Genomic DNA, 24,907 nt, shown 5'->3' on the forward strand with positions numbered 1-24,907 from the left:
GTGCTGGAAAGAAGAGATTATGTTAATTGGTATAATGTGGGACAATTAACAGCCCTCACAAGCACAGAGTTTAGTGTGTCAGGCAGATCTCAGTGCAACAAGCTCCAGAGAATGCTGTATCAAATCTTGGTCCCTTGGTGGTTAACTATTATTCAGCTACATTCAATTATCCAGTGGTCAACCAGGAAAGCCACAGCATGAATTCAGATTTATTCTGTGGTCTGCCTTCTATCGTTCTGTAGCTTAGCAAGTAACATCTATGTTTAACCAGCCTGCCAGCTCTCTAGGTTAATTTTAGAGAAATAGGCAAACTATGGCTGGACGTGGATATTGATATAAATTCGGTGATGTTCATTGAGACACTTTTGCACTAGACAGTGAGCATGTGATTAAAATGCTCTTCTAGATCATATTGGTCATGGTGTTTTCTAACAGCAAAGCACATTATAGAATGAAAAATGAAACATAAGGAAAAACAACTTTTTTTTAATGGCAAACAGTTTGGATGAGCCAAAATTTGTTTTGGTTTTACATGGGTACCTCTATAGGTTTTAAGCACTTTACCAAGTTGCATGGAGCTCTGTACCTCTCAGGACAATTCCCCTGTGCCTCCCTCCATTTGCACTAAAGCTCCACACTCTGTTTCCCAGCATCTGCTTTTTGCACAGGTTCTGAGCACATTATCCGTTTTGCAGTGCCACAAAATGAGGCCTGTGAAATAAAATAGTGAAGCTTTAATAAATAATATTTGTGATCAAAATTCAACATTTTCTATAACAGATGTTAATAACTCCCACTCCCTAAGAGCAGAATGTAGCAAGTTCAACCTTGTTCATAAAATAAAGATAGTTCCTTTAGTTCTTTCCCCCACCTATTCATATGTTCCTAACAAAATTATTTTCAGAAATAAGAGAACTAAAATAAATAAATCTTTTTCTCCAGCTAAAAGTATCGTCTTTTTCTTTTATAATTTTTAAATGCTGGGATATTATAAACAAAGGAAAACAAAAGCTCTAATGATTTATTCTCTGTATTTTGCTATTAAATGGACTCATCCATTAAAAATAAGTGAATTAACAAGCTGAATTAACTATGTTTGCCTTGCTAGGTTAAATTTATGAGATGAAACAAAGCAGAGTTGACACGTGCCTCTAGGGAAGCATTCAGTTTAGAAAGCAAATGCTGGCTTAGCATCTTTAAAGCTGCTTGAGATGTCTGTTTCTTCTTTTTGGAATGTTAAATTGATTTAGACATAAAAAAAGACCCCAAACCAGCCAGCGGCCATAAAAGCATCTGTGCAAAGTACAGTGGAAAGCACTCTAAATGTGGCACTAACAAATATGCATGATAGGGGTTAGAGAGGAATTTACATACCAGTCTCATTTCAGAAAGGAACAGCAAAGCTTTCCAACTGAGTTGATGCTTCACAACAAGCCATAAAGTTAGATAATGTCTTCAGTCACACTTAACACTCTTCTTACAGCTCCTATAAAACTAAAACCTGTGGAAGAGAAACTCATTTTCTTTGGAAAGCAAATAAAGTGAAAAAGAAAGTCAAGGTCTCTCTCTGGCTTTTATTACTGGGCCCATAGAGATGAGAAATGCTGGTGATGCTCCTATGCTCTTGGTACATGAGCAGCGTCAAGGCGGGGTGGCATCGTTGCAATGCATGTGAGTTGGTCCCTGGGTAGTGCCAGGAGGAATGTTTGGTCATCTCATCATCATGCATGACTTCTGCAGAGAGAAACTGCAGCCGTTATATGAAGGAGCAAGGGGAAATCAATCCCTGGGGGATGGGATATTCCCACGATTGTCACAGCAGCCCTTGTGAGGAGTCGTGTGTGTCAAAGCCAGAGACCAGGTGCCAGCAACTTAAAAGAAACACGTTTGCAGTAAGAAAATACAAGAGACAAAAAGGAGTGCGAGAGAGTTGCCTGCAAATGACGAGTGGGAAACTGCTGACCTAAACTTTGCACTTGTCCTCTAACAAGAGCCATCTATGTGTGCCTGCAACACCCAAGAGAGAAGCTACATGTGAACAGTGATCCCCATTTCCAAAAAAGCTTCCATTAGGAATTATTCGGGAGAAGCACTTGTCCTTCTTCAGGCAGCACCGCCAGAAGTATCTGAGTTGTAAGTGATTCATTCAAGTGTTAGCAATCATTGCAGAGACAAGCAGAAAATGGAGACAGGAGGGAAGAGGCAGTATGGAGCACCCACTTCCAAGCGCCTGGCAGCTGTCGGAGTTTCCCTGGGCTTGTCCCTGGCAGTGGGGACCGCACTGTGGCTGCGAGGGCACCCATGGTTCGGTAACTCCCAGGGAGCTCATGAAGCAGCATGTGGTTTGCGAAGGAAGGATTTTAAAAGACAGAAGTCTTTAAAAAGGGTTAATCCAGAGCAATGAATAAACAAAACTGCACAGTTTTTCCTTTTTTTTTAAATTACAGAATTTAGTTAGTTGACTTTCTGGAAGACATCAATGCCCTTTTTAACTCTTTCTGACCTGCCTTTACCCCTTCCTCCTCCCCATTTGCTAAGAAAGAGAGAAAGAAAGAAAACATTACAAAAATGTCTAAATTACTTGCTTGGCTGTTTATGCTTTCTAATGACCGCAGAGAATAATACCATTTTACTCCAAGTCATGGGGAAGAGCTATCATTCATATCCATCACAGTCAGCTTCACTTCTTTTCAACTGCTGTGGAATTTCCTGCCCCCTAAAATCCAAGGTGGGGGAAAAATATGTTTTTATGATATGCTTTAACAAACCTGTCCAGTATTGATAGTGTAGACCAGTAAGGTTTGTTCCTGCAGAATATTTCTTTATGCTTCCTCTTTTTATACACGGATATTCTGCTGGAAATACAGAATTCATAGAATTCATAGAATCATTAAGGTTGGAAAAGACCTCTAAGACCCCTCACCAGCCTCGTTGCCCTTCTCTGGACACGCTCCAGCACCTCGATAGTACAGGGGCACGATCACTTCCCTAGTCCTGCTGGCCACACTATTTCTGATACAGACCATGAAGCTCACCATTCAGTGATCTAAGACTAGAGTGTAAAACACCTCATCTCTCTGTAGCTGAAAGTTTGGATCCCGGCTGATTTATTTCAGCTATGATTCCAGATAGATAAACAGAATTCTGTGCAGTTTCTAATCCAAATTATGCATAAAGTCAGTCTCTTCGCTTTGCCTCAGTACAGGAGGATCCCATGGGGTTTTCAGAGAGTAAAGTTTTGCCTTCTACAGGCCCTACCTTTTATTCTAAGCTTATGTCTTCCAGAGCACTGTAATTCAGTTGTTCCTTCACTCCTTTGCTATAAAGAGCTTTTCACTTTATGGCCAACAGCCATGGCCACAAAGAGAAATTACCACCAGCAGTGATTTTTCTGACTGCATTGCTAGTGGCACTTGATTATGGTAGGAACAGAAGTAAGAACTGGGGCCACCAGCAGAACCCTAACGGTCAGATATGTGTCATTAGAGGGGCATGCCGGATGGTGTTTGACACCACACTCAACCTGTCTCCACGTCATCACTGCCTGTTGCAATACTGTGCCAGTTAGTTCACATGTAGATTTTTCCCGGTAGGGAATGACTAGGAGGGGAGGCAGGGGGGAAGATCATTAATGCTGCAAATTCATATCCTTTTTTATTATTCTTACTGTAAAAATCCACAGTGGCAGGACATTTGAAGTTTCTGTTCGTTAAACTTCAAGTGCGACTCACGGGTCCCAATCTATATATACAATATGCAGAAAGAAATGGCTGTGGATAGGTGTTTGATTTACATTCAGGTGAGAAACATGAAACATAATTTGTAACAATTTCTTTTCGGAATAGCACTAATCGTTCCAAATGTGCTTTAAATTGCTTAGCTCTAGGCAGATCATTACGAGACAGATGGCATCAAAAGGACAGAATTTAGCTAACAGCGGTAAATAAATAAAGAAGCTGAAAGGCTTCAGGGTCCAATTTGTGAAAGAAATGAAAAGGTCAGGCAGTAATTTTACTACATACTACATCTGTATGTCAAGTTCAAACTTGTTTTCAAAAGTGTCCATTTTGCAGCAGCTGCTGTCTACATTTCTGAGCACTCGTCTCTCCTGAACGCCCCCTCACTCATCCATCACATTCTCCCTTCCAATATATCCTCTCCTGGATGTCTACAGTTATCCCTCCGTGCAGGAACACTTGGAGCAGCTCTGCTTCCTAAGCTGCTTGCTGCCTCTGAGATCCTGTTGGAGAAGTCACTTTTGCCATTTCGCTTCCAAAATGGGGGAGAGGGAAAGGAGATAATGCATAGGATCCAAATGGTTCTCTCCTTTTGTCATTCCTTCACTTGTTCCCCCTTTTTCTGGGAACTGATTTGACTCATGGATGCTCCTCGGAGAAGTTTGTGGGGAAATTTTTCCCAAGGCACTAAGGACCTCTGGATATCTTCCTTTATGTGTGTATGTTTCTGAGATGCTTACAAAATTTGGGGCATCCATATGCCTGAAAGGAAGAGAAGAACATCTGGAAGGGTGTAATGAAGGAGTAAGGACTGTTTGGTACTGATAGCTTGTCTGTTTGGCTATGTAGCCACGTTCCTATGGAAATGCAAATAGCTGCAGCTATAGCTGGATCAGATGTACTTGAGAAGATAATACCAGGAAAGCAGGTTTTCATGGGGTAATTCGACAGAATGATTTTTCTATCTAATTTTTAGAGTTTTTCTGGTCTATTTAGCAGCATGGTTGTTTTGTTTTTTCAGGTATCATACAGGCTTTTTGAAGACATGGGGCTGTTTGAAACCTTTAAAATACCAGTGAGGGAATTTATGAACTACTTCCATGCCTTGGAATGTGGATACCGAGAGATACCTTGTAAGTAAAAATTCCCAGCAGATAACGATGCTTCATTAAAGTTTTAGGTATTTTCCACACACTTTGTTACTGAAGCCTTTCTTCTCTCATTATAACAGCTGCTTTTTTTCTTCTGCTACATCACGACCAAATGGACGGCTCTCTAGTCAGAGGCTGGTGCTGAACCACAGCCTCTCATTTTTTTTTCATTGCGTTTGACGTTTCATGTTGTTTCCTAATAATTCATGGCAAATTCTGTGCAAGCCTGAAACCATATAAATCTACTATAGGTACAAAGAACTGTTTCCTGATGATGCAAGTGTATTCCAGTGCCCCAGCTGAAGTTTAATGAAACATTTCCCCCCCCATAAGCAATTTGGATTTTCACACAGTAGCAGTGCTATGGTACCAAAGGAGATGAGCTTTGTAAAGCAAAAAAAATACGCCAAGTAGGTGAGTGCATCCTGTTCTTCTGCGACTACAGCTCAGCTGATATTTTTCAGTGAATCATTTATTCAGTGAAAAACCTGCTTTCAGTCATCCCCAATTTACTCATTCAAATCAAATTTACCAAACTGCTTCAACTGCAAAAGACACTTTTTTTCCAGGAGGAGAGAGGGAATTATTACCCCCTTTAGCTGGCAGATAACGCCAGTGTTGAGGAATATAGGACACCCTGTTTTCTCCTACCTCCCAGAAAAATGTCTGAAACATTGGTTTAACAAGTCATGCAGTCTCTCTCTCTTAATATTAAATATCAATTGGAACAGCTACAGTGGGAGGGATTGAAGGAAAGCTACCTCAAAATGCCTCCCAGCCAGGTGGTTTGGACTCTCTTCTGGGAAAATGAGAGACCAAATTTCAAATCTTTCTTTGTGTTTGAACCTGATCAGGGATTTGAAGCAGCAGATTATAGCCTGAGGGGGTTATAGCTGGATGTCCCACAGTCTGTCTGTCCTACTGGAGCCATTCCTCTTTGTTTAAAACATTTAACTATTCATAGAGTCTCAGGAATTTTTGTGAATCTAGCCCTTCATTTCCTGGGGTTTTCTTAAGTGTGTTTCATTTTAGTAAAGTGGAATATTTTGTATAATACAAAATTAATTTACCTTACAGTTTTACATTTCTGTGGAGGGGTAAAAACCAAAACAACTTGTTTGGACTTAACCACTTCTTTCTTCTGGTTACTGAACTGAAAAATGGGTTATTCACACAAAACTAACAGTGACTATCCCAGTTGATTAAATCAGTACAGGTTTCACAAGAGGCTAATCCAGCCTTTACTCCTGAGAAAAGCGTTAGACCCCTATGCAGCGCCATCCTCTAGGTTTTACGTGAGGAGATTAGTGTCTCAGGAGAGATGTTCTTAGTACTTCGAGAAAGGCAGGGGAGAGGAGAGTCCTTCCTTATTTTACTTTCTTCTTTCCAAAAATAACCATTCCTATGCTGCTTACTGTTTTGCTGTTAAAAATTTCAGCTAGCAGTCACTAACAAGTATTTAAAGGGAAGGTCACAGGGAAGACGAAGGAGAACAAGAGAGGAAAGCAAGGGGTAAATAAAAGGGCCAAGTGGCATGACATCATGCTCACGTTTAGTGAGTAAGCAAAGTGATTGCAAATTGTGGATATAATAAACCTTTCTGTGTTACACCCATTTGCCCTTGGCAGGCAGGATACTGCTGATTTTAGGCGTAGACAAAGTAGGCAGTTGCCTCGAGCACCGGAGTGTAGGGTCAGCAAGATGGTGAACCCTCCTCTGCCAGAGCCAGGGAAATGCTGGCTGGCAGCTGCTGCCCCACTGATGGCAGGGGTTAGAAATGTGGGCTCAGCAGTGCTGCTCTGGAGGGGGCAGGTGGCTGTTCCCAGCACGAGCAGGCATTACCCATCCCCTAGCAGTGGCAAGAGGGCAAATATGGCTCTCCAGGGTGCTTTCTCAGTCCCAGGTCTTCTCCTTCCTTCCTCTTCTCCCATAGAAGGGGCGACTTTAGGATGAAGTTCAAATTCAGTGCTGAGAAACCCTCCATCAGCTGCACACTGCCTATCTTCAGGATGCAGCAGGTATAAAACCAGGTTGCTTACACATGTTGCTGCCAGTCCCTTCTACTCCCCCAGAGTACAGAGGTTTTTTCACCCCTAATGAATCCGGTCAACTTTACTTATTACTTCTGGGGGTAGGTAAGGGCTTCCTTACTTGTGGGAGGGCTTCTGGACTTGTGTGTTGGTAATTTTTCCTAATGAAGGATACATATCATCTCCAGTGTCACCCTGATTCTTGACCATTATCTTTGTAGTATAACCTAGTTCTTCACCTGTTCCCATCAAGCCTGTTCCAGCAGTTGGTTTGCCAATGAGAGACACATGACTGACTGGCATTACCAAGGTGTCTCCAACTAAGATGACTGATTACCTAGAGATGTAGCCAGTTACTGTGAGTTTTACAGATGGGGGTGACCCAGCAGTGGAGTCCCACATTTTTGTGCTTTGTCCTCTGAAATGCATCTTTCCAGAACTGCAGCAGCAGCAATGTAGCCACAGGTTATCTTTTAGATTAGCAGATTTCTTTGTGTTTAGCCAGTCACTGTAGAAGATACCTGTGCTTTGCCCAAAATTGGCCTGAATCACAAGCTGAAATGCTTGTCCTGCAGTGGTTTAACCCCAGATGTAAACTTTGGTCCTGATGCAGCAAACTGTTACCCCTCTTTAAGCATCACGGTTGCTTTTTGCTAGTGTATGTTTAGATGATGCTTTGTGCTGAACTAGCATGTGATTTTTTTCCAGCCAGTTGTGTTGATTGTAGGATAGTTTATCTGGCCTTGAAGGATTTGGTGGTATGAGCCTTGGGGTGACCTTTCCCTCATTTCTGCAAAGAGAGCTTGTACTAAGCCAGATTACAGGATCTAGGGCCTGAACTCTTATCTCTGGCCAGAAAACTGCAAAAAGAACCTGGTTTAACTGTGCAGTGTACACGTATCCTGAGTTTGACTTTTTTGCAGCGCAGCTGCTAGCACAGCACCTACATCTGCTCACGTAGAGTCAGGTAAGTGTTACCTGCCTTGTATTTAGAAGCTAGGTGAAATCTGGCTACTGAAGTGGATGAGATTTTCCCACTGATTTCATTTGGATCAGAGATTAACAGTGCATATTTACCCGATGGCCTTTAACTAGCTGAAGGCAACCACTGGAGTAAAGGATTGGAGCTGGTAGCACAGGTCAGGCTCCTTGTTTAACACTTTCTTTGCAAAGTTTCCTACATTGCAGATCCCACTGCTTCTCTGCTGTTTTCTCTTTCTTGACTGGTGTGAGACATACCATTGAATGTGCTTCAAATTTAATAAAAGAAAAACTGAGCATTTACAGAATACAGCCATTTTTCGTGCTTGTGATAATGTTTGCTTTGTCTCTGCTCGATTGGCTGCCATGCGGTACCCACTAGATGGTGCTGATTTCCCGCTGTCAGAAATATCCTTCATGTTTAATAGCAGGGTCATTTGCTTTGTATCACAGATCACAACCGAATCCATGCAACTGATGTTCTACATGCCGTTTGGTACCTTACTACTCAGCCCATCCCAGGACTCCCAACTGTGATTAATGATCACGGGTCAGCAAGCGATTCAGGTATATTTAAATGCGCAAGTATCTATGTTGTATTTTTAAAGCTTTTGCCATTAAATTTGCTGTAAGAAAGCCAACAATTGAGGATTGCGTGCAGTACTTGTTATTAGATAGACTTTTAAGTTCAGTAGCACGTTGGATGTTGAAGGTGTTAAGGTATGCTTGTGTAACTTTGAAGAGAATGGAATTGGTCCTCCAAAACCTAATACTTTACATTTAACGATGTGCGAATGCAAGCCTTTGTGGTCACCCATAACAACAGATGTTTGTTACCATTTGATTTTTACAATAGCTTTTTTCCTAGGAAAACTGTATTAGTAGTTCTTTTCACCGCTGCTCTAGAAGCAGTGTAGACTTCTAAATCCTCAAACCCTGCATTGTTTTGCTATTACAAAACCACTGGGGCATGCAGGTAGTGCCGTGCACTTGCCACTGCTTGGCTGCCGTGAAGTGTTCCTTTGCCTTTCCTCACAGTCTCCAAAGAAAGAGACTTGTTACCATTTTGCAACTAGTTTGCAAGACCACTCATCTGCTGTTTTATGATTGCTCCTTACAGGAAGCTGTTCTTATTGCATCTTTATATTAACTTCTCCAGGTTCAGCTGTAGCAACTAGAGGACCTGTCTGTATTTTGTGGGAGTTCTGAGGGAGTTCCTGGAAAAGCAGGAGTTTGTTCCGCAGAAACCACTTCCACTTCTGCTTTTTTTGGTGGTGTTTGTGTGGCACATACATATCATTTGTGAAACTCTTCAGGATGTTTTGGTGGGGCGGGAAACGTTTTTATTCCTGGAAAATTTTATTAGCAAGGGTTGTTGGAGGCTTTGTAGGTGAGGTGAAATGGGTGGAATGAAAGGGGTTGAGTGGGCTTTTTGGTGTTTGTTATTTGAAAGACATTGTTCAGCTGCATGTAAGATCCATTCAAGCAGATTAAATTAGCAAAGCATCTCACTCAGTATCTGCCTCTGACAGGCATGTTCAAGCTGCTTCAAAAAGAGGCTGTTAAGAGGATTATTAGCAAAGATCCAAAGTCTAGACCTTTGGATTGGAAAACATGCACCATAATTGAATTAATAAATGCTAGTCCATTGTTTTAAGCACTGTTAGTGTCTCATAGACTAATCTATATGGTGAAGCAATTAGAGGAAGGAGTGGGAAGATCGAGTTACCCACAAAGCTTCAGCATGGCCGTGAATCCATGGCTTATTGCTAGTAACTTACATAGTTTGAGAACAGGCTCTGCTGGATGGCTGGAAGATCCCCAGGTGGGATCAGAATTTGTTCCTGTCCAATTGTGTGCCTTATTGCACTTGATCATGTGCACAGTATCAGAAAGCATTGAGGTCAGGATGTTTTACTCTTCTGTTATGTATTGTAAATTTGCTCCTTCTCTTTCTGCTTTGTTGCTTCTATCTGTTTCAGTAAGTCACTGGAAAAGTGGTAAGGACTTTTTTTTTTTTTTTAATTTATTTATTTCCTGCTCAGATTCTGACAGTGGAATCACTCACGGCCATATGGGTTATGTGTTTTCGAAGACATACACACCTACAGATGACAGCTACGGATGCCTAGCTGGCAACATCCCTGCCCTTGAATTGATGGCTCTTTATGTAGCTGCAGCCATGCATGATTATGATCATCCAGGAAGGACCAATGCCTTTTTGGTAGCAACGAGTGCTCCTCAGGTAAATAAATCTCAAGCAGTGTTGCTGTTAAGTTTGGAAGGTCGTCGGTAACAGCTTCTCCTTGCCAGTGGTGCCTGTGGCTTCCATTAAGCACAAGTCTACCAAATATTTTGAAACAGCTTATCAAAGTGACAGAAATAATCACTTCACTTGGGGATTACCGGTAAGAGTCTTCTTACACGCCCTCACCACCCTCAGTTAGTAGAGCTGTTAAGAAAGGTACTGATAAAATGTCTCGGTGAAAGAGAAGCTAATGCTCTGCTGACTGATAGAGAATCTGTAACTGTGAAATAAGGGAAGAATTATTCTACCCAGTAAGGCACAGAAAGATTAAAATAAAATTAAAAAGCACCTGTATAATTGACAGTGCACCATGCAAGTTAGTTTGTGCATGATTGTAACACTGTTCCTATAGAATATGAGCAGCTGCAGTCTTTTATGAATGTATTTTTACACTATGCATCTGTCAGGGCGGGGATGTGTGTGGAAAATAATCTCAGTTTTATAAATGAAGAATTGAGACTTACCTAAGGTTACACAGAAGTTGCTGCCAATGCTGGGAGTTGAATTCAGCAATTCTGAGTCACTGTTTATTGGCTTAATTATGAGATCATCTTTCCTTACTTTACATAGCCGACCTGCCTGGCTTCAGTATACTCTGCTGAAAAATATTTCTATGGACAAGGAAAGAAAAAAAGATAGCTTAATGGTGAGAAGTCGGGTAGGGATGCAGAAATTCTAGATTTACTCCCCAACTTGGATCCAGACTTCCTCTCTCGCCAAGAGCAAGTCACCTGAACTTGCTCTGTCTCACTTCCTGTCTATAAACTGATAGTAATACTTCTCATCCTTCCAACATCTTTCTGTGATCAAGAACTTTGATACTCTGGCCAGGTAAATAGATTGATAGAAGGTGTATGCTATCCTTAAATCTATTTTTAAGAAATGAGCGCTATAGCTTTGTGGTTGTAAAAATCAACAAGGGAAGTTAGATGATTAGCCTTAATGTATTGTCCCCAGTTTGAAAATAAATTAATGGGAAAAATTCAAATTCTTCTTGTTATTTTTTGGGGTTTTGGTTTGTTGTTTGGGGTTTTTTTCTTTTTTTTTAAATCTGATATCACCTGAAATTTGCAGAACTTGTATTTGGCATCTAGTTTTTTTCTTATTTTTCACGACAAGCAGTATCAGCTTCCAGTAATGATAAAGTGCTGCTGTATTAAAAATCTGCCCTCAGGAGTTGGGCCTGGGTAGCAGAATATATCTATCTCAAATGCTTACTGTGCACTTAGGAAAGATGGGCTGTAAAGCTGAGTTGCTTGAGCAACCTGTTCGCTGGGGTAAATAATAGATTCTATACTTTAGGATAGGATTTAATTTTTTCATCTCTAGGTGACAGAAAAATACAATTGAAGTGCAAAGCCACGGGAACGTCTGTGTACATATTTGTGTCAAAAGTTACAAAACTTGCATCTATTTTACATAGAAGTATATTTCCAAAAGCTTTTCTTTCCATACACCAAATTGTCAAACGACTGAATGCTGCTGAAGTGGAAAGATTTCCTGGATGGTTGTTGTCCCCTAAAGTCCATTTTCTAGATCTTTGTTTAGTTTCTGAATGTAATTGCCATCACTATGAGAGTTACGCATCTTGTTTTGGTAAAGATTTAACCAATTTTGGATTTTAGCATTGAGAAATCTGTTAGACTGAGTGTGTGTTGTCAGGTTGCAAACTGGAATTTCACTTGTTTCTGTGTTTGGAATCAGTCCAATATGGACAGAATTACCAGGTACAAACACCAAAGACAATAATCCCTGTTAAGTGAGGTTAGTTCTGAGAAACAGGGAAGCACGCACCTATATTATATTAGTCATTAATTTGTGGCCTGAAACAGAATAATCTATTGTCATGTGATGCAGTTTAGTCAGGAACCAAAGACCCTTGAACATGAAAGACACAGATTTTTCAAATCAATCTTCCGATAAATCTTCACCATCGCAACAGTTCAGGTGTCTGGTATTAGTCCTGCCAAAATCACATCTTCAAACCTCGAGAAGTTCTTTAAAAAAAAACCCAAACAAATCAACCAAACCTGAACCTCCCTCATGCATCATCCCCACGTCAGTCTCATTTCTGCATTGCAGTGTTTCTTTTGCTAAGAGGTTTCTCAGCTTTCAGCTGCCCTCATTGCTTTCACAGGCGGTGCTGTACACCGCTCTGTCCTGGAGAACCACCACGCCGCTGCTGCCTGGAACCTTTTCATGTCGAGGCCAGAATACAACTTCCTGGTCAACCTTGACCACGTGGAGTTCAAGCATTTCCGCTTCCTTGTCATTGAGGCAATTTTGGCTACTGACCTGAAGAAACACTTTGATTTTGTTGCCAAATTCAACGCCAAGGTAAGAAGATTGGTTCGGGTTTCTGGTGGATGGTCAGAAAAAGGTTGTGGGGCTTGGTAGCATCACAGTGAAAAGGCTAGAAAGGCTGCTGTGTTGCTCTTTCTTCTGAATGTGCTTTTGGCTGCTGTAAAAAATTCTGTTGAATAGTAATCTGGCACTTCTGTTATTTTTTTACTTGTTTAAATTTAGTGGCACAGCTTCTTTTCTTATATATGTTTAGTTTTTTCAGAAAGTGGTTTAAGGCTAAGGATATTGTGGACTATTTGAATGTAAATCCCACTTACATCCTACTTTTCAACATTGTTTTCTTGTTCACTGGCACTTTAGACCTCTTAGCAAAGCACTCAGGGAAACAAAACAAAGGTGTTACCAAGTTTCCATAATGGCTAAATACTTAATGTGAATTTTTGTTGGTTTAATTGTACTGTTATATTATCAAAGCACAGAAATCATAACAATTTTAAAATTCTAATTTCAAATGCAGTGAAAGCATGATCTTTCTTTCCTACTTCGTTTCAAATGGGTAAACCCCAGAGAAAGGTCACTGAAGGTCTTTCCTGCACGCTCCATTCAGTGAGTATAAAATTGCAACCCTGGGAAACCATTCTTAAAAATTATTGTACAGTGTCAACCTCACTTATTGGAAATCACCAGCTATCAAGTTACTTTAACAAACTCCACCATCCGTCAAAGCTATTGGCATGTTACCTAGATGATACCTGCCTTTGGAGCCGGTACTGCCTTCTTGTTCCTTGTGAGAAACACACCATGCACAGTGTGTTTCTCATCCAGGACTAGGACCTCCTGGCTGTTTTGGTGACATAGATAAAATGTTTTCTTGTGGTATTGCTTAGGATGGACCTGTATCCTGAAATTTTGAAGCCTCCAGATGTATGACTGGTTTTGTTTTCCATTTCCCTGTAACATCTGTCTCTTTGTTAGGCTTTAAGAAGCTGTAAAGAAAGGCCTTAAATTATGGTCCGGGGTAGACAGAGAACTGATCTGTAGATCCGTAAAAGTCTGAACTCTTTCTGCACCCCTGCTAGTCATGTCCCAAAACCTCTGGTAATATCGGGGGGTTTCTTTAGGTCCTAATTTTAAACTCTGGGATCATTTTCACTGGCCTAATTTCCTTGTAAAGTATTGAACAGTGTTGGCAGGTTCTCATCTGCAAGGGCTACAATGACAATAAAGCATGGGGAATTTAGGCTGTCTGAATACATCCTTTGAATTTGACAGCTTGGACCAAAACCTTCACTTCTGTGAACATAAGTAAGGAATGAAAAAGGACAGGCTAAACCAGTGATTGCTGTGGCTTTATCAAAGAGATAACTGTCTTAACTGTGGAAGAGGACAAGCTTGACCAAAGTACTAGGCGTAAATTGTGGATATTGAAAACTAAATTGGTCTTAAATCTATCGGGCTGGACAATGGTAGGTGTAACCGCTGTTGTAACCAAGCAAGGTGATACCTGAGACACTGCAGATAAATAGGAGAACGGTCTGATGTATCACGTCCTGGCAGCTCACTATAGATTTGTAAGGACATCCATTAACCTCCTTCTCTCTCCTTATTGCTTGAATAGTCAAATGATCATGCATGGAATAAAAAGTGGAGGAGAAGGTGAACATATTAACCAGTGCTTGTGGCTGAGCCTGGCTTTCCCAGCGTACTCACTGCCTTAAAAAAAGATTATTTATGTTTGGTTGGCAAAAACTCTTTTGTACCAGAGTGGTCTCAGAAAGCAGACCTGACATGTTTGTATAAGGATGGAGGTGCTGTAACTGATAAAATTAGCTCTAAATGATCGCGTTATTGATTGGGTTGCTGAACCGTAGTTTAGTATATTGAGGCTACAGTCAGAGAGACCCTTCTGTACAGAAGTCAGTGTAAACACATGTAATGTAAGCATCCTCCCACCAGAAAACTTGCAGTCTGGAAAGTACCAACAAGAAATAATGAAGGAAGCTATGCATTGGAGCACTTACTGTTCTCTGACATTAGTTATGTTGGATCATGTACACCAAAAGCAAAGCCTTACCATGTGGGCCCACTGCTGTATGGGGCAGGGGACCTGCTGATAGAGGACGTGGAAGTTTCATCTAGTCATAGCACAACAACTTTTTATCCATATTCAACTATTGCAAGCTTGACAATTAAAGCTGTGTTTCAAGGAGGGATTTGAATTTCGAAAATTAAGTGGACGGTAGAAGACAGCGCCTCCCACACTAGGAGATATTCTAGGAGAAAAGGCTGAGATGGGAAAATGTGGCTAACGGCATTAAAGGTTGGTATTGCTGAACGTTTGGAGATGTAAAAGACCGAAGTCCTCAATGCTTTCTCAGCCTCGGTCTTTGTGGCTAAGACCGGGCTTCAGAAATCCCAGGCCCCTGAGGTGTGAGAGAGAGTCTGAAGTGGTGAAGACTTACTTTCAGTGAATGGCATCAGCACTTGAACGAACTGGACATACGCAAGTCCATGGGACCTGATGGGATGCAGCCATGTGTATAAATACCTGATAGGGAGAGTAAAGCAGATGGAGCCAGATTCTTCTCAGTGGTATCCGGTGACAGGACAAGAGACAATGGGCACGAGCTGAAATACAGGAATCCCCCTGTGAGAAAGGACATGTTTACTGTGATGGGGGTTGTACATTGGAAGAGGTTGCCCAGAGAGGTTGTGGAGTTTCCCTCCTTGGAGATACTCAAAACCGAACTGGACACAATCCTGAACAGCCTGCTATAGCTGGCCCTGCCTTGAGCAGGGGGGGTGGACTAAATGATCTCCAAAGGTGCCTTCCAACCTCAACCTTTCTGTGGTTCTTTAAGGTGACGCTTTTGTTTTAGAGCAGTTGATAGTATATATCACTTTTTATTGCGGGAGGTATGGGAAAAATAAAGAAAAGGAGAAAGATAGCAAATAGTTTCAGACATACTTAGATCAAATAGGGAAATAGCTTGTTACATGTGTCTTCACAGTGCAATTAAATCAGCATGGCATTTGATGGTAATTTATCTTTGTACACCAATTAGGTAGTAACTTCTTGAAAATGTCATGGAAAGATTGTATTTGTTTGTTTTCCTAGCAAATGCCTTCAAACAGGCACACCATTTGCTAAATATTAATTTCTCATAATTAATCTCAATGTTCATTGTTTTTCACGTATTTTTCTTTTTACATATTGCTCTACAGCTGATTGTAAATTCCAACCTTGGGTTAGCTCACCTGCTTACAGTTGTGATTTTGTTAAATAGCTAAAAATACTGTAAGATATCCCAGGGCAGAACTTGCTCTCTGGATGCATCCTTTTACCCAGGATTACTGTCATGGTTTTCCTTTTTCTGTCTACTAGGTGAATGATGATGTTGGAATTGACTGGACTAATGAGAATGACCGCTTGCTGGTTTGCCAAATGTGCATCAAACTGGCTGACATAAATGGGCCTGCAAAATGCAAAGATTTGCATCTGCAGTGGACAGAAGGCATTGTCAATGAGTTTTATGAACAGGTAAATAAATGCATGTCCAAAGCGGTATCTGCTGGTTGCATGTCTTGTGTTAAGCAGTCCTGCAGCATGCTAGGGCTGGTGATGAGTGAAAATCACAGAGAATAGGGGTGAAGGGGATGGCTAGAGTTACACTAGTCCATCCTTTTGCTGGATCAGTGAAAGTCCATTTGTCACTGAAGCTTCTGATGTGTCCTTAAAGACCTCTGATGATGGGGTTTCTACAGGCTTAACTGTTCCAGTCTGGCACGACTAAGTCTATAGCGAATAAGTGTTCCATTCCTCTTTTTTTTCTGTTGGCAGTCGTCCTGTCTCCCTTTCAGTCTTCTTTAGTGCAGACTATCTTTTCATCCTTCCTTCTGTGTCTTTTCAAGACATCAGCTGGTTCTCATTGCTCTCCTCTGCAGTCACTCCAGGTGGCTCACACTTTTATTGACGTGCGGTCTCCAAAACTGGACACAACATCCTTGTTGAGATGATCTAAACAGAGCAGAGGAATTATTTTAGCTTCCCTGTGGGCCACGTCTCTGTTCGCACACACAGAACCTTTATGTACTGAGCACAACTCTAACATTGACTTTCAGTTTATCACAGACTAACCATATCTGCTCTCTACATGTTGATCCTGACGCATACTTTATTTTTTAAGACAACACTTTCAGCTTTCAGAAATCTGTCAGTACAACTGCAGTAATTATGCAAGGCTCAGCTGATGGTAGCACGAGGAAGGAGGACAGCCACAGATTGATTTACAAAGACCTGGGAATACAGCCAGGCACTGGTCCTCTCCTGCCAGGTGTAAGGGAGCCCTTAATTGAACCTTTTCTCATTATAACCTATTTAGCCTGCGGAGCGCAAGGGACAGGGCTTTTCCCACACTATTCCTCTGTTTCCCGAGTGGGAACATATTTTGAATGTGCTGGTTAGACTAAACTCCACATCCTGTCTTTTCAAGAGGAAGAAAGCAGGCTAAATCACTGAACCAGACACCCCACAGACTTCTCAGGGAGGCTGTGCAGTAACTTGAAGTCACAGACTAATCCCTTTTAAAGCCTTTTCAACTTCCCTTAAATTTACTGTACTTACAGTTTGGAAAAAAACTAGGACTTTCTGCTGCTGCCGCCTTCTGGAGTATGTAAAGAAATGGGAAAAGGGACAAAATTCAGACATTGACCTGAAGCTTCTTCATTTATTTCAGATCTCCTGAGAAAAAGAAAGAACATTGACCCTTACATATGTTACTTACATAGTTGGTTCCGGTTTTCTTTTCATTTTTTCTTAAAGAAAGAGACTGAGTCCCATAACAACAGTGATCAACCTTCATCTCCCAAATTTTCTTTCAGGAAACACTTTTCTTCATATTTGTCTGTTTTCATTACAACTCTCCCAACAAATTGTACTTCACTTAATTCTGGTGATGATCATAGCTTATGTGGGTGACTACTGCATGCAGACAAAACCTGTTAATCAGATATATGATATGACTGTGCTTTGATCCAACATAACTGATGTCAGAGGGCAGTAAGTGCTCCAATACATTAATATCGTCGAAGTGTTGGATAGTGAGCTCTGAATCAAGCTTGGGAGGAACACATGTGGGAGGATGCTGTGTAATTCCACAGTAGGAATCTGGGTTATTTTCCATCAGTCAGAAAGGTGTGCTACTAATGTTTTCATGCTCTTGGAAGCTGCTCCAAAGGACTGTTGGAGATTATCTTTCTTATAATCCTGTAATTAAAAAAAATACATTTGAGATTTATCCTCTCTGCAAAATACGATTCAGAATAACACGTTATCTTCATTAATGGCATTCCTTTTGGCATGCGGATTGTGGGCAAATGTATTTGAACTCCTGGCTTGCAAATTCCAAGAGGCCAGGTAGTCAGTAAGATATTAGGGTTTTTTGGTTTTGTTTTAATAGAAGATGTGTATTCACTGTATTGAGAAATCAATACGTCCCAGTGGGTTTCCTGTTTTGGTTTTTTTGCATGCCATGAATTGCCATGCTGACAGGATACTGATGGGATTGAAAACAGAGAATGTTTTCTTCCTAGGACTTACTTTTGGCATTAAGGAGGATAAGCTAGATTCTGAATTTATTTAACCTAGGTTAAAATCTGATTTTCTTTAATGTAATATGCCATGAGAGGTGTTTCAAACCATTTTCACCATGCTTTTGATTATCAGATTTTTTCTGAGAAGGGAAAAGTCTTCATTTTCTCATTTCTAAAAATGACAGTTTTATGGGAAGTTTGAATTTCCCTAGAATTGTTATCAAAAAGCATACATATGTACATTCAACCTGTGCTGTGAAAATAATGAAAAATCTTTCTTGAATTTCCTTTAATAAACACCAATTCCTTTGAAGAATTTAAGTCCTGTATAAAGAAAAACTCCTTATTAAAAACGTGTTGCATAGAAACATTCAAAATCCTGTGTCATATTGTTACAGTATGTTTCCTTTTCTTCCCTCCACATGCTTAGCATACTTACTTGAAGACAGGTTAGACATATTAAAAAGAATCAAAAAACGCACTGCAAAATTTTTCACATAATAAATCATGTTTTAACTGAACATGAAAAAAGAACTTGTAAACATTTCAATGTTTAAGCTTTCTTCCCACTACTGACAGCTCACAACCAGGAAATCTCAGATGTGTTACTGTAAAGAAGAGTGAGCTGCCACCTCTTCTTAGTTTGCTTGCTATTCAAGAATGGATGGCATATTTCAGTGTTTTGTTAACACTAGTATTTTGCGTTTCATGCTTGAACATAACATTTCGGAGTAGGTTATTATAATAGTAACAAAACAAAACACAAGGAAATGAGACATTTGTCATACATGCTTCAAAATTTACCTCTCATTCTTTGGCCTTCCCAGGTATCAACAAGGTGTTGACCAGATACATTGTCAATGACTTTTGGAAAATTTAGGTTACAAGGAGAAAAATTCAGGCAATCTGTAACATAATGGAAACTGAAAATGTCTCTCCAACTTCTAATCTGTATTCTCAAATGTAGATCTATGTATTGTATTAAAACATTAATTTGCATGTCAGGCTTGATTAGGGAGATTCGATTTTTTTCTTGGGGAGATAGCATCCAGTCTTGACATGTCTACTCAGCTGAAAACTCACTGATATCACCAGAAGCGTTGCTATGATAGGGATGAGTGAGTATATCAGACTTGGTTCTGCAGGAAAGTTTTACCTTCTTTTACATCATGAGAGGAGGGAGAAAAAAGTCTTCCTATACCTCCCCTCTACCCTCTCTCCCCAAGAAAAGCTAGCAAAAAGCTTTATGGGAAAGATTTACTGCTTCTGAGTAATCCTTGCTTTCATAGGGATCATTCTAATAGTCCCAGGAAACAAATACTTATGACCCAAAGCCAAGAGGACCTCTCCATGTTATGTATAGTAAGGACAAAACTAATAAGAAAACTAGTTCAATGAGATAGCCCTGGCTTGTAGAAGTTCAGTCTTGTTCCCTGCAAACGGGTGGCTGACTACAAGGTTGTTGTGAGCTAACAATCACAAAATCAGAAGGGATTTTTTGAAAATAATGTGACAAAAGGAAGAAAAGAATAATTTTCAGATTTTCACACTCACAGTGTAAAGTACAGGACAAGGGCGGTGGGCATCATTTTGCACAGTCATCAACTAACATCCTTGTTAAATTCACACTATCAGTAATGGGTCCTCTTACAAGAAAAGAGCTGTAACTTCAATTAACCATTTGATGTGATGGCACTGTAGTAATGTCATGCTGGCATGCTATGGAAGTGGCATTAGAGTTGAATTATTTTTCTTTCATCATTTTTAATTGGTTTGATGTGCATTACTCCTTTTCGTGACATGGTTTTGTTTCATTTACTTCAGAGAAATTACCGCTATTTTTCATCTCCAGGGTGATGAAGAGGCTAGCCTGGGCTTGCCAATCAGTCCTTTCATGGATCGCTCTGCTCCTCAGCTGGCACACCTCCAGGAATCTTTCATCACTCACATTGTGGGACCACTATGTAACTCCTATGACTCAGCGGGGCTGATGCCAGGGAAATGGATAGAAGATAGTGATGAATCGGGGGACACTGATGAGCACGAAGAGGAAGAAACAGCAGAAATGGAAACTTGTGAAAATGCTGAATCCAGTAAGTTGTTCACGCTTCTGTTTTTCAACAGAGCAAGTTCCATATTGTGACCAAAAACTAAGCAGCCATATTGTAAAAGTATAGAGATCATGAGCTGGTCAGGTTCAACATGGGCCTCTCCAGAGTTACAGTGATTCAGTGCTGTCCTTCCTTGGTGAAGCTGGCATGTAGGCAGTTACGTTGGTAATGGAGACGCTCTATGGTTTCAGGACTGATATGCATTGCTGTTCGTATCTACTACTCGTTTCTACCTTCAGTTGAGGTTTCTGGGGGTGGATCACCCATCTGTGCATGAGGGCTTTTTAGACTATTTCAGCACTGATGTTAGTAGACTGCAACAATTTCAGTTGAAGAAAGGATGGCTGGGAGAAGATTTTTCAAGGAAAGCACTCATCATTTCCATGAGTTAGCATGATGTACAGGAATAATAGAATGAGGCTCTGAGATGCTGATGCAGTAAAAGAGTTTTTAGCAATGGAAGTATTTTAATGCAAATCTCTTCAAGGTAACGTGTGGAGAAGAGTGGGGAGTGAGTTGGCACTGAGCATTGCTGTGTTGTGTGCTGGGAGCTGCGTCACTTGGCCCTTCTGGCTAATCGGTAACTAAAGCTGATAGTCTCCTGCCTCTCCTCCAGAAGGGCAACAGTGCTGACATTTGTCATACTGAGAGGAAAACTTTGTACCTTGAAAGGAGATCTCAGGAAGTCGTTGGAAGAGATTTTTAAGAGAAAAGGCTGCAACTGTAGACCTGTTTCTTTTACCAGTTTAATCCTGCATGCATTACCTTTTCTTCTCTTTCGTGTTCCTCCTCCCTCTGAATTTCCTACTACCGTTCTTTTATTTCCTTCCTCCGGGTCATCTTTATCTCCCTCCCCTATACCTAATCCTTCTAGAAAGCACCAGCCTTAAGAGAGCTAGTGAAATACTGATATGTAGCCTTTTCTCTTAACAGCATCACTTTTTCTGTTCTTTCCCACACACTTTCATGCCCTGCTGACTATCATCCCTATCTTCTGTTGGGGAAGCTGAGAAGCGGAAAGGTTTGATGATTGCAATAAGTCACATAAAGACGTGGAACTAAAATCTACGTCTCCTGATGTGCAGAATTGACCTTTTATCTCCAGTAAGATCCAGGGGTATACGGGTTGTATTTAAGAAACCGTTGCTGTTGTTCACACACACACGCTTGCACATATTTTAAGTTTAACAGGTTCACATGCACAGAAAATGTTGTTGAGAACAGCAAACATTAAGTAATATAGTACACACAGGTTTATTTTAGCACCTTATGATCTATCAGCTCTGTAATAGCAGGCAGAGCCACATGTTTCTGTGGCAGATTGGCATTTATGGAATTGCCTACCAGGGGAAAGCGTATGCGATTGGTAACCAACATAGACCCCAAAGCCTGAAACTGATATTGCTGTATTAAAAAGAAAGATGAAGGATGTTCTTGTTTATCCATTGGAGTGTCTAACCTTGCTTTGAAATCCTTAGTTTCCTTTCATCTCATTTCTGTATTCACTTATCTTCTTTATCACTGCTAGTCAAGTCCAACAATGCTGCTTTCAGGTTAAAAGCACAGACCATTATTAACCCTTGTCACATTGAAAACAGACCATTTTTTAGTTGTCTTCTGTTTTCCTTTTCACATTCTACTCCATGACTGTACTTTACTATTCAACCTGGTGCTTTTAGGCTCGTTATCTTTTTCAAAACCTTAAAAATGAATGTATCAGAAGTTTTGAAATATCCAAACAAACTCTTCCTACTTCCTTCTTACTAAATGTGGGGTGCTCATCTTCTCGATCATACCAATGTGTTATGAACTGTTTTCTTCCAGTTCCCTAAATTCTCTGTGACTGTGTGGATCTGAATCAGGAATCTATGGCATCTTTTGTGCCAATATAGGGGTCTTACAGGTTGTTAGAAATTTATACCTATGATCACCACAATTTTGGATGTTCTAAACTTTCCCAGTGAAACAAAATAAAAGGTTGAGATGTCAGATGCATAGTTACTAAGAGATGTGTAGATGTTGGTGAAGATCTTTTTCTTGATTGAAATGACTTTAAGGCAGGTGGAAATATAATTGTGGCAAAAAACACTTCACCTAGGTCCTGATAATTCACTAAAGCAGTTGAGATAAATTTAAGAGTTATAAACTCTTAAGGTAGCTTAAAATAATTTTTGTTATTATACAAAAGCATGTAATTCCCCCAAATTTCTGATGCAAGTATAAGAATTAAACAGGCTCAGTCTTTAGTGATTCAGACAAATTTTAACACCACAGCAAGTGCTCGCTGGTGTCTGCAGAGAGCAGCAAGATGCAGGGTCACCCGGGAAACCCAGGAGAGAATGTCCTGCTGCGGCATTGGCAGGATAGGGGCTTCTTATTAGTGCTAAACCTGAAGGTTTCCTACAGGGAACCAAGGGCTTTCTAATGAAGGATTGAGCTGGATTTGGTCTGTGCTCAGTGAAAAGCTCTTTGTTTCCAGTTCAAAAGCTTCAAGGGCTAAACATTTTGGATCCTGACACAGACATACTTTAGGCAACCTGCAAATACTAATTCACGCAAATTTATTTGTTACAAAACGTTCCTCTACGTCACCTTCTTTAAAAAAGAAATCAGCAGTTGTCTTTGGAGGAGTTATTATTTCAGTTCTGTGACTGCCATTGCCACTGTTAATGACCAGGGAAAATTTTCAAGCTGTGTACTGTTAAGGAGTTAACAATCTGTGTTGGACAGACTATATTGACACAGAAAAAAACGACATTTCAGACAGCAAAACACTTGTAGTGCAGCTGTGTCAGGAGCCATGAGAACTACCAGTGGCAAAAACATTTTATAGGTTAACAGCAGGGGACTGATGCTTCAAAACCAAAGACAAGCGAGCTCCCTGGTAGTATTTGTCTATATGACTACTTCTTCAGTGGTCAGACTCCGTTGCCGAAGCAATGTTGCGCAGAGGCTTTAAGGTCATCTCCACTGCGATGGTGGAGTGACAAGTCTCTGACTTTGAAAAGGGAACATAGGAATGGGTTCCCTCCTTTGATTACTAATGCTTGCTCATTCATTATCCTTCTATGGCTCAGATCAGAGGTAAAATGTGGAGAAAACAAAATCAGGATTTGTTTTCTAGGGCAATCAGCAGGGACCCATTGGGGGCGGGGAGGGGCACAGAATTTAATGTGTGTGTTATGGAGTAGGTTGATCAGAGTCTTTAAGTACTTGTTATAAAAAAATGAGCAGAAACAGCTCAACAACATGTTCTATGCATAATCATTCAAGCACTAGATGTCTTTGTGAGCTGCATAGTCAGGGACAGCATGCAGCCTAAGATAGGATGAAGCCGGGGCTCAAACTGGGCAGGAAACCAGTTTCCTTTCCCGGAGATCTGGAGAGGCATAGCTTTCTGAATTTTAAGACCGTTTAAGTTTGTGGTTTTAAAAATCTGTTGGTGCAGTTCCTGTATGTCATGGTACACCCTGTCTGCTTCCGACACCTTCAGTCCTTTTTCCTTCTTCTCTCACAGAAAACAGTACATTAATGTCACACGGTATTTTACAGGAAAGAAGAAGTTCAAGAGGAGGAAAATCTACTGTCAGATCACTCAGCACCTGCTTCAGAACCATAAAATGTGGAAGAAAGTAATTGAGGACGAGGAGAGGTTAGCCGGGACAGAGAAGCAAGGCGCGGAGCAATCCACGCTGCACCAATCTTCAGAACAAATCCAGGCCATCAGGGAAGAAGAGGAGGAGAAAGGGAAGCCCAAAAGGGATGAAGAGGAGAACACAACTGTAGAACCGAACCAATGACAATATTTACAGCAGTATTTTAAGACAGATTGACTCGTGCACAGACTCTTTCTCAAGCCAGCACAGCATTTAGACACAACACTGTAGAAGTATGGGATAATGCGCCTACAGCTGTTTAATTTGTTTCTCTTTCCTTTTTATGGTGAGGTACATTGTTTAAACTCCTATGCTCATGGAAGCTTTCACACTGCGACACCGGCTTTTACAGACTTTCTTTAAAGAGATTTGGGGGTGGGTGGAATTATATAAATATATATATATAGCCAGGGTTATTGGCTGCGCACTTCAGCAAAATACATTTAATGATATATTATGGTCACTGTGATATTTACAGAAGAAAGTTATCTAAGGAAATGCTGCTTCTAAAGCACATTTGCAGTTAACAGTAAGGTACCAGTTAAGTAGCTTTTGCTCTTAATGCTGAGGGATAAAAGTTCCAAAGCTTTATATGAATGCTGATGTATCCTGCCAACATGTATGTGTGCGTGAGGGGGTGTTTGCGAGTGTGAGTGGATGTAATGTAATATAGCATAGTTTGAGTTCTTCTAACAATAGCTGTAGCACATGTCCCAACACACAACAACAAACAGAAGGCCTGCATTTTAGAGAATTTGTGCCCACAAGGGAACCAGAGACCATTTTGAGGAGCTTTGTGTTCCCCATAGCCCTCCAAGTCCCAGGTTGCACTCCGTCTGCAGGCAGCAGCCTTTCAGCAGGGGCCGCGGTGGCCCGGGCTGCTGGCCTGGCCCCATCTGGCTGTGCAGGCTCCTCCACCTCCCCCTCTTCCTCCTCCTCCTCCCCGGCACTTCCCAGACTGCTGGCGAAAGGGATGTGCCAGGAAATGTATTTTCCAAAGGGGGTTACGAGGGACCGTGTGGCACGCTGGTCTGTTC

The 24,907-nt window shown here is 40.9% G+C and overlaps 1 protein-coding gene across 1 annotated transcript in view; it reads left to right on the forward strand.

Moving 5' to 3' along the window:
• The window catches only part of PDE3A (phosphodiesterase 3A), a 98,274-nt gene extending 73,991 nt beyond the window's left edge, over positions 1–24,283 (forward strand). The window contains 8 exon segments of the mRNA XM_009278998.1: positions 4,759–4,870; positions 8,353–8,466; positions 9,945–10,144; positions 12,345–12,354; positions 12,357–12,544; positions 15,897–16,052; positions 19,956–20,196; positions 23,767–24,283. Of these exon segments, the coding sequence (XP_009277273.1) occupies positions 4,759–4,870; positions 8,353–8,466; positions 9,945–10,144; positions 12,345–12,354; positions 12,357–12,544; positions 15,897–16,052; positions 19,956–20,196; positions 23,767–24,014 (1,269 nt within the window). The 3' untranslated portion in view covers positions 24,015–24,283.
• Positions 24,284–24,907: the final 624 nt, after the last annotated feature.

The sequence above is a fragment of the Aptenodytes forsteri genome, unplaced genomic scaffold, assembly GCF_000699145.1.
Source record: "Aptenodytes forsteri isolate BGI_AS27 unplaced genomic scaffold, ASM69914v1 Scaffold241, whole genome shotgun sequence".
Classification (NCBI taxonomy): Eukaryota; Metazoa; Chordata; class Aves; order Sphenisciformes; family Spheniscidae; genus Aptenodytes; species Aptenodytes forsteri.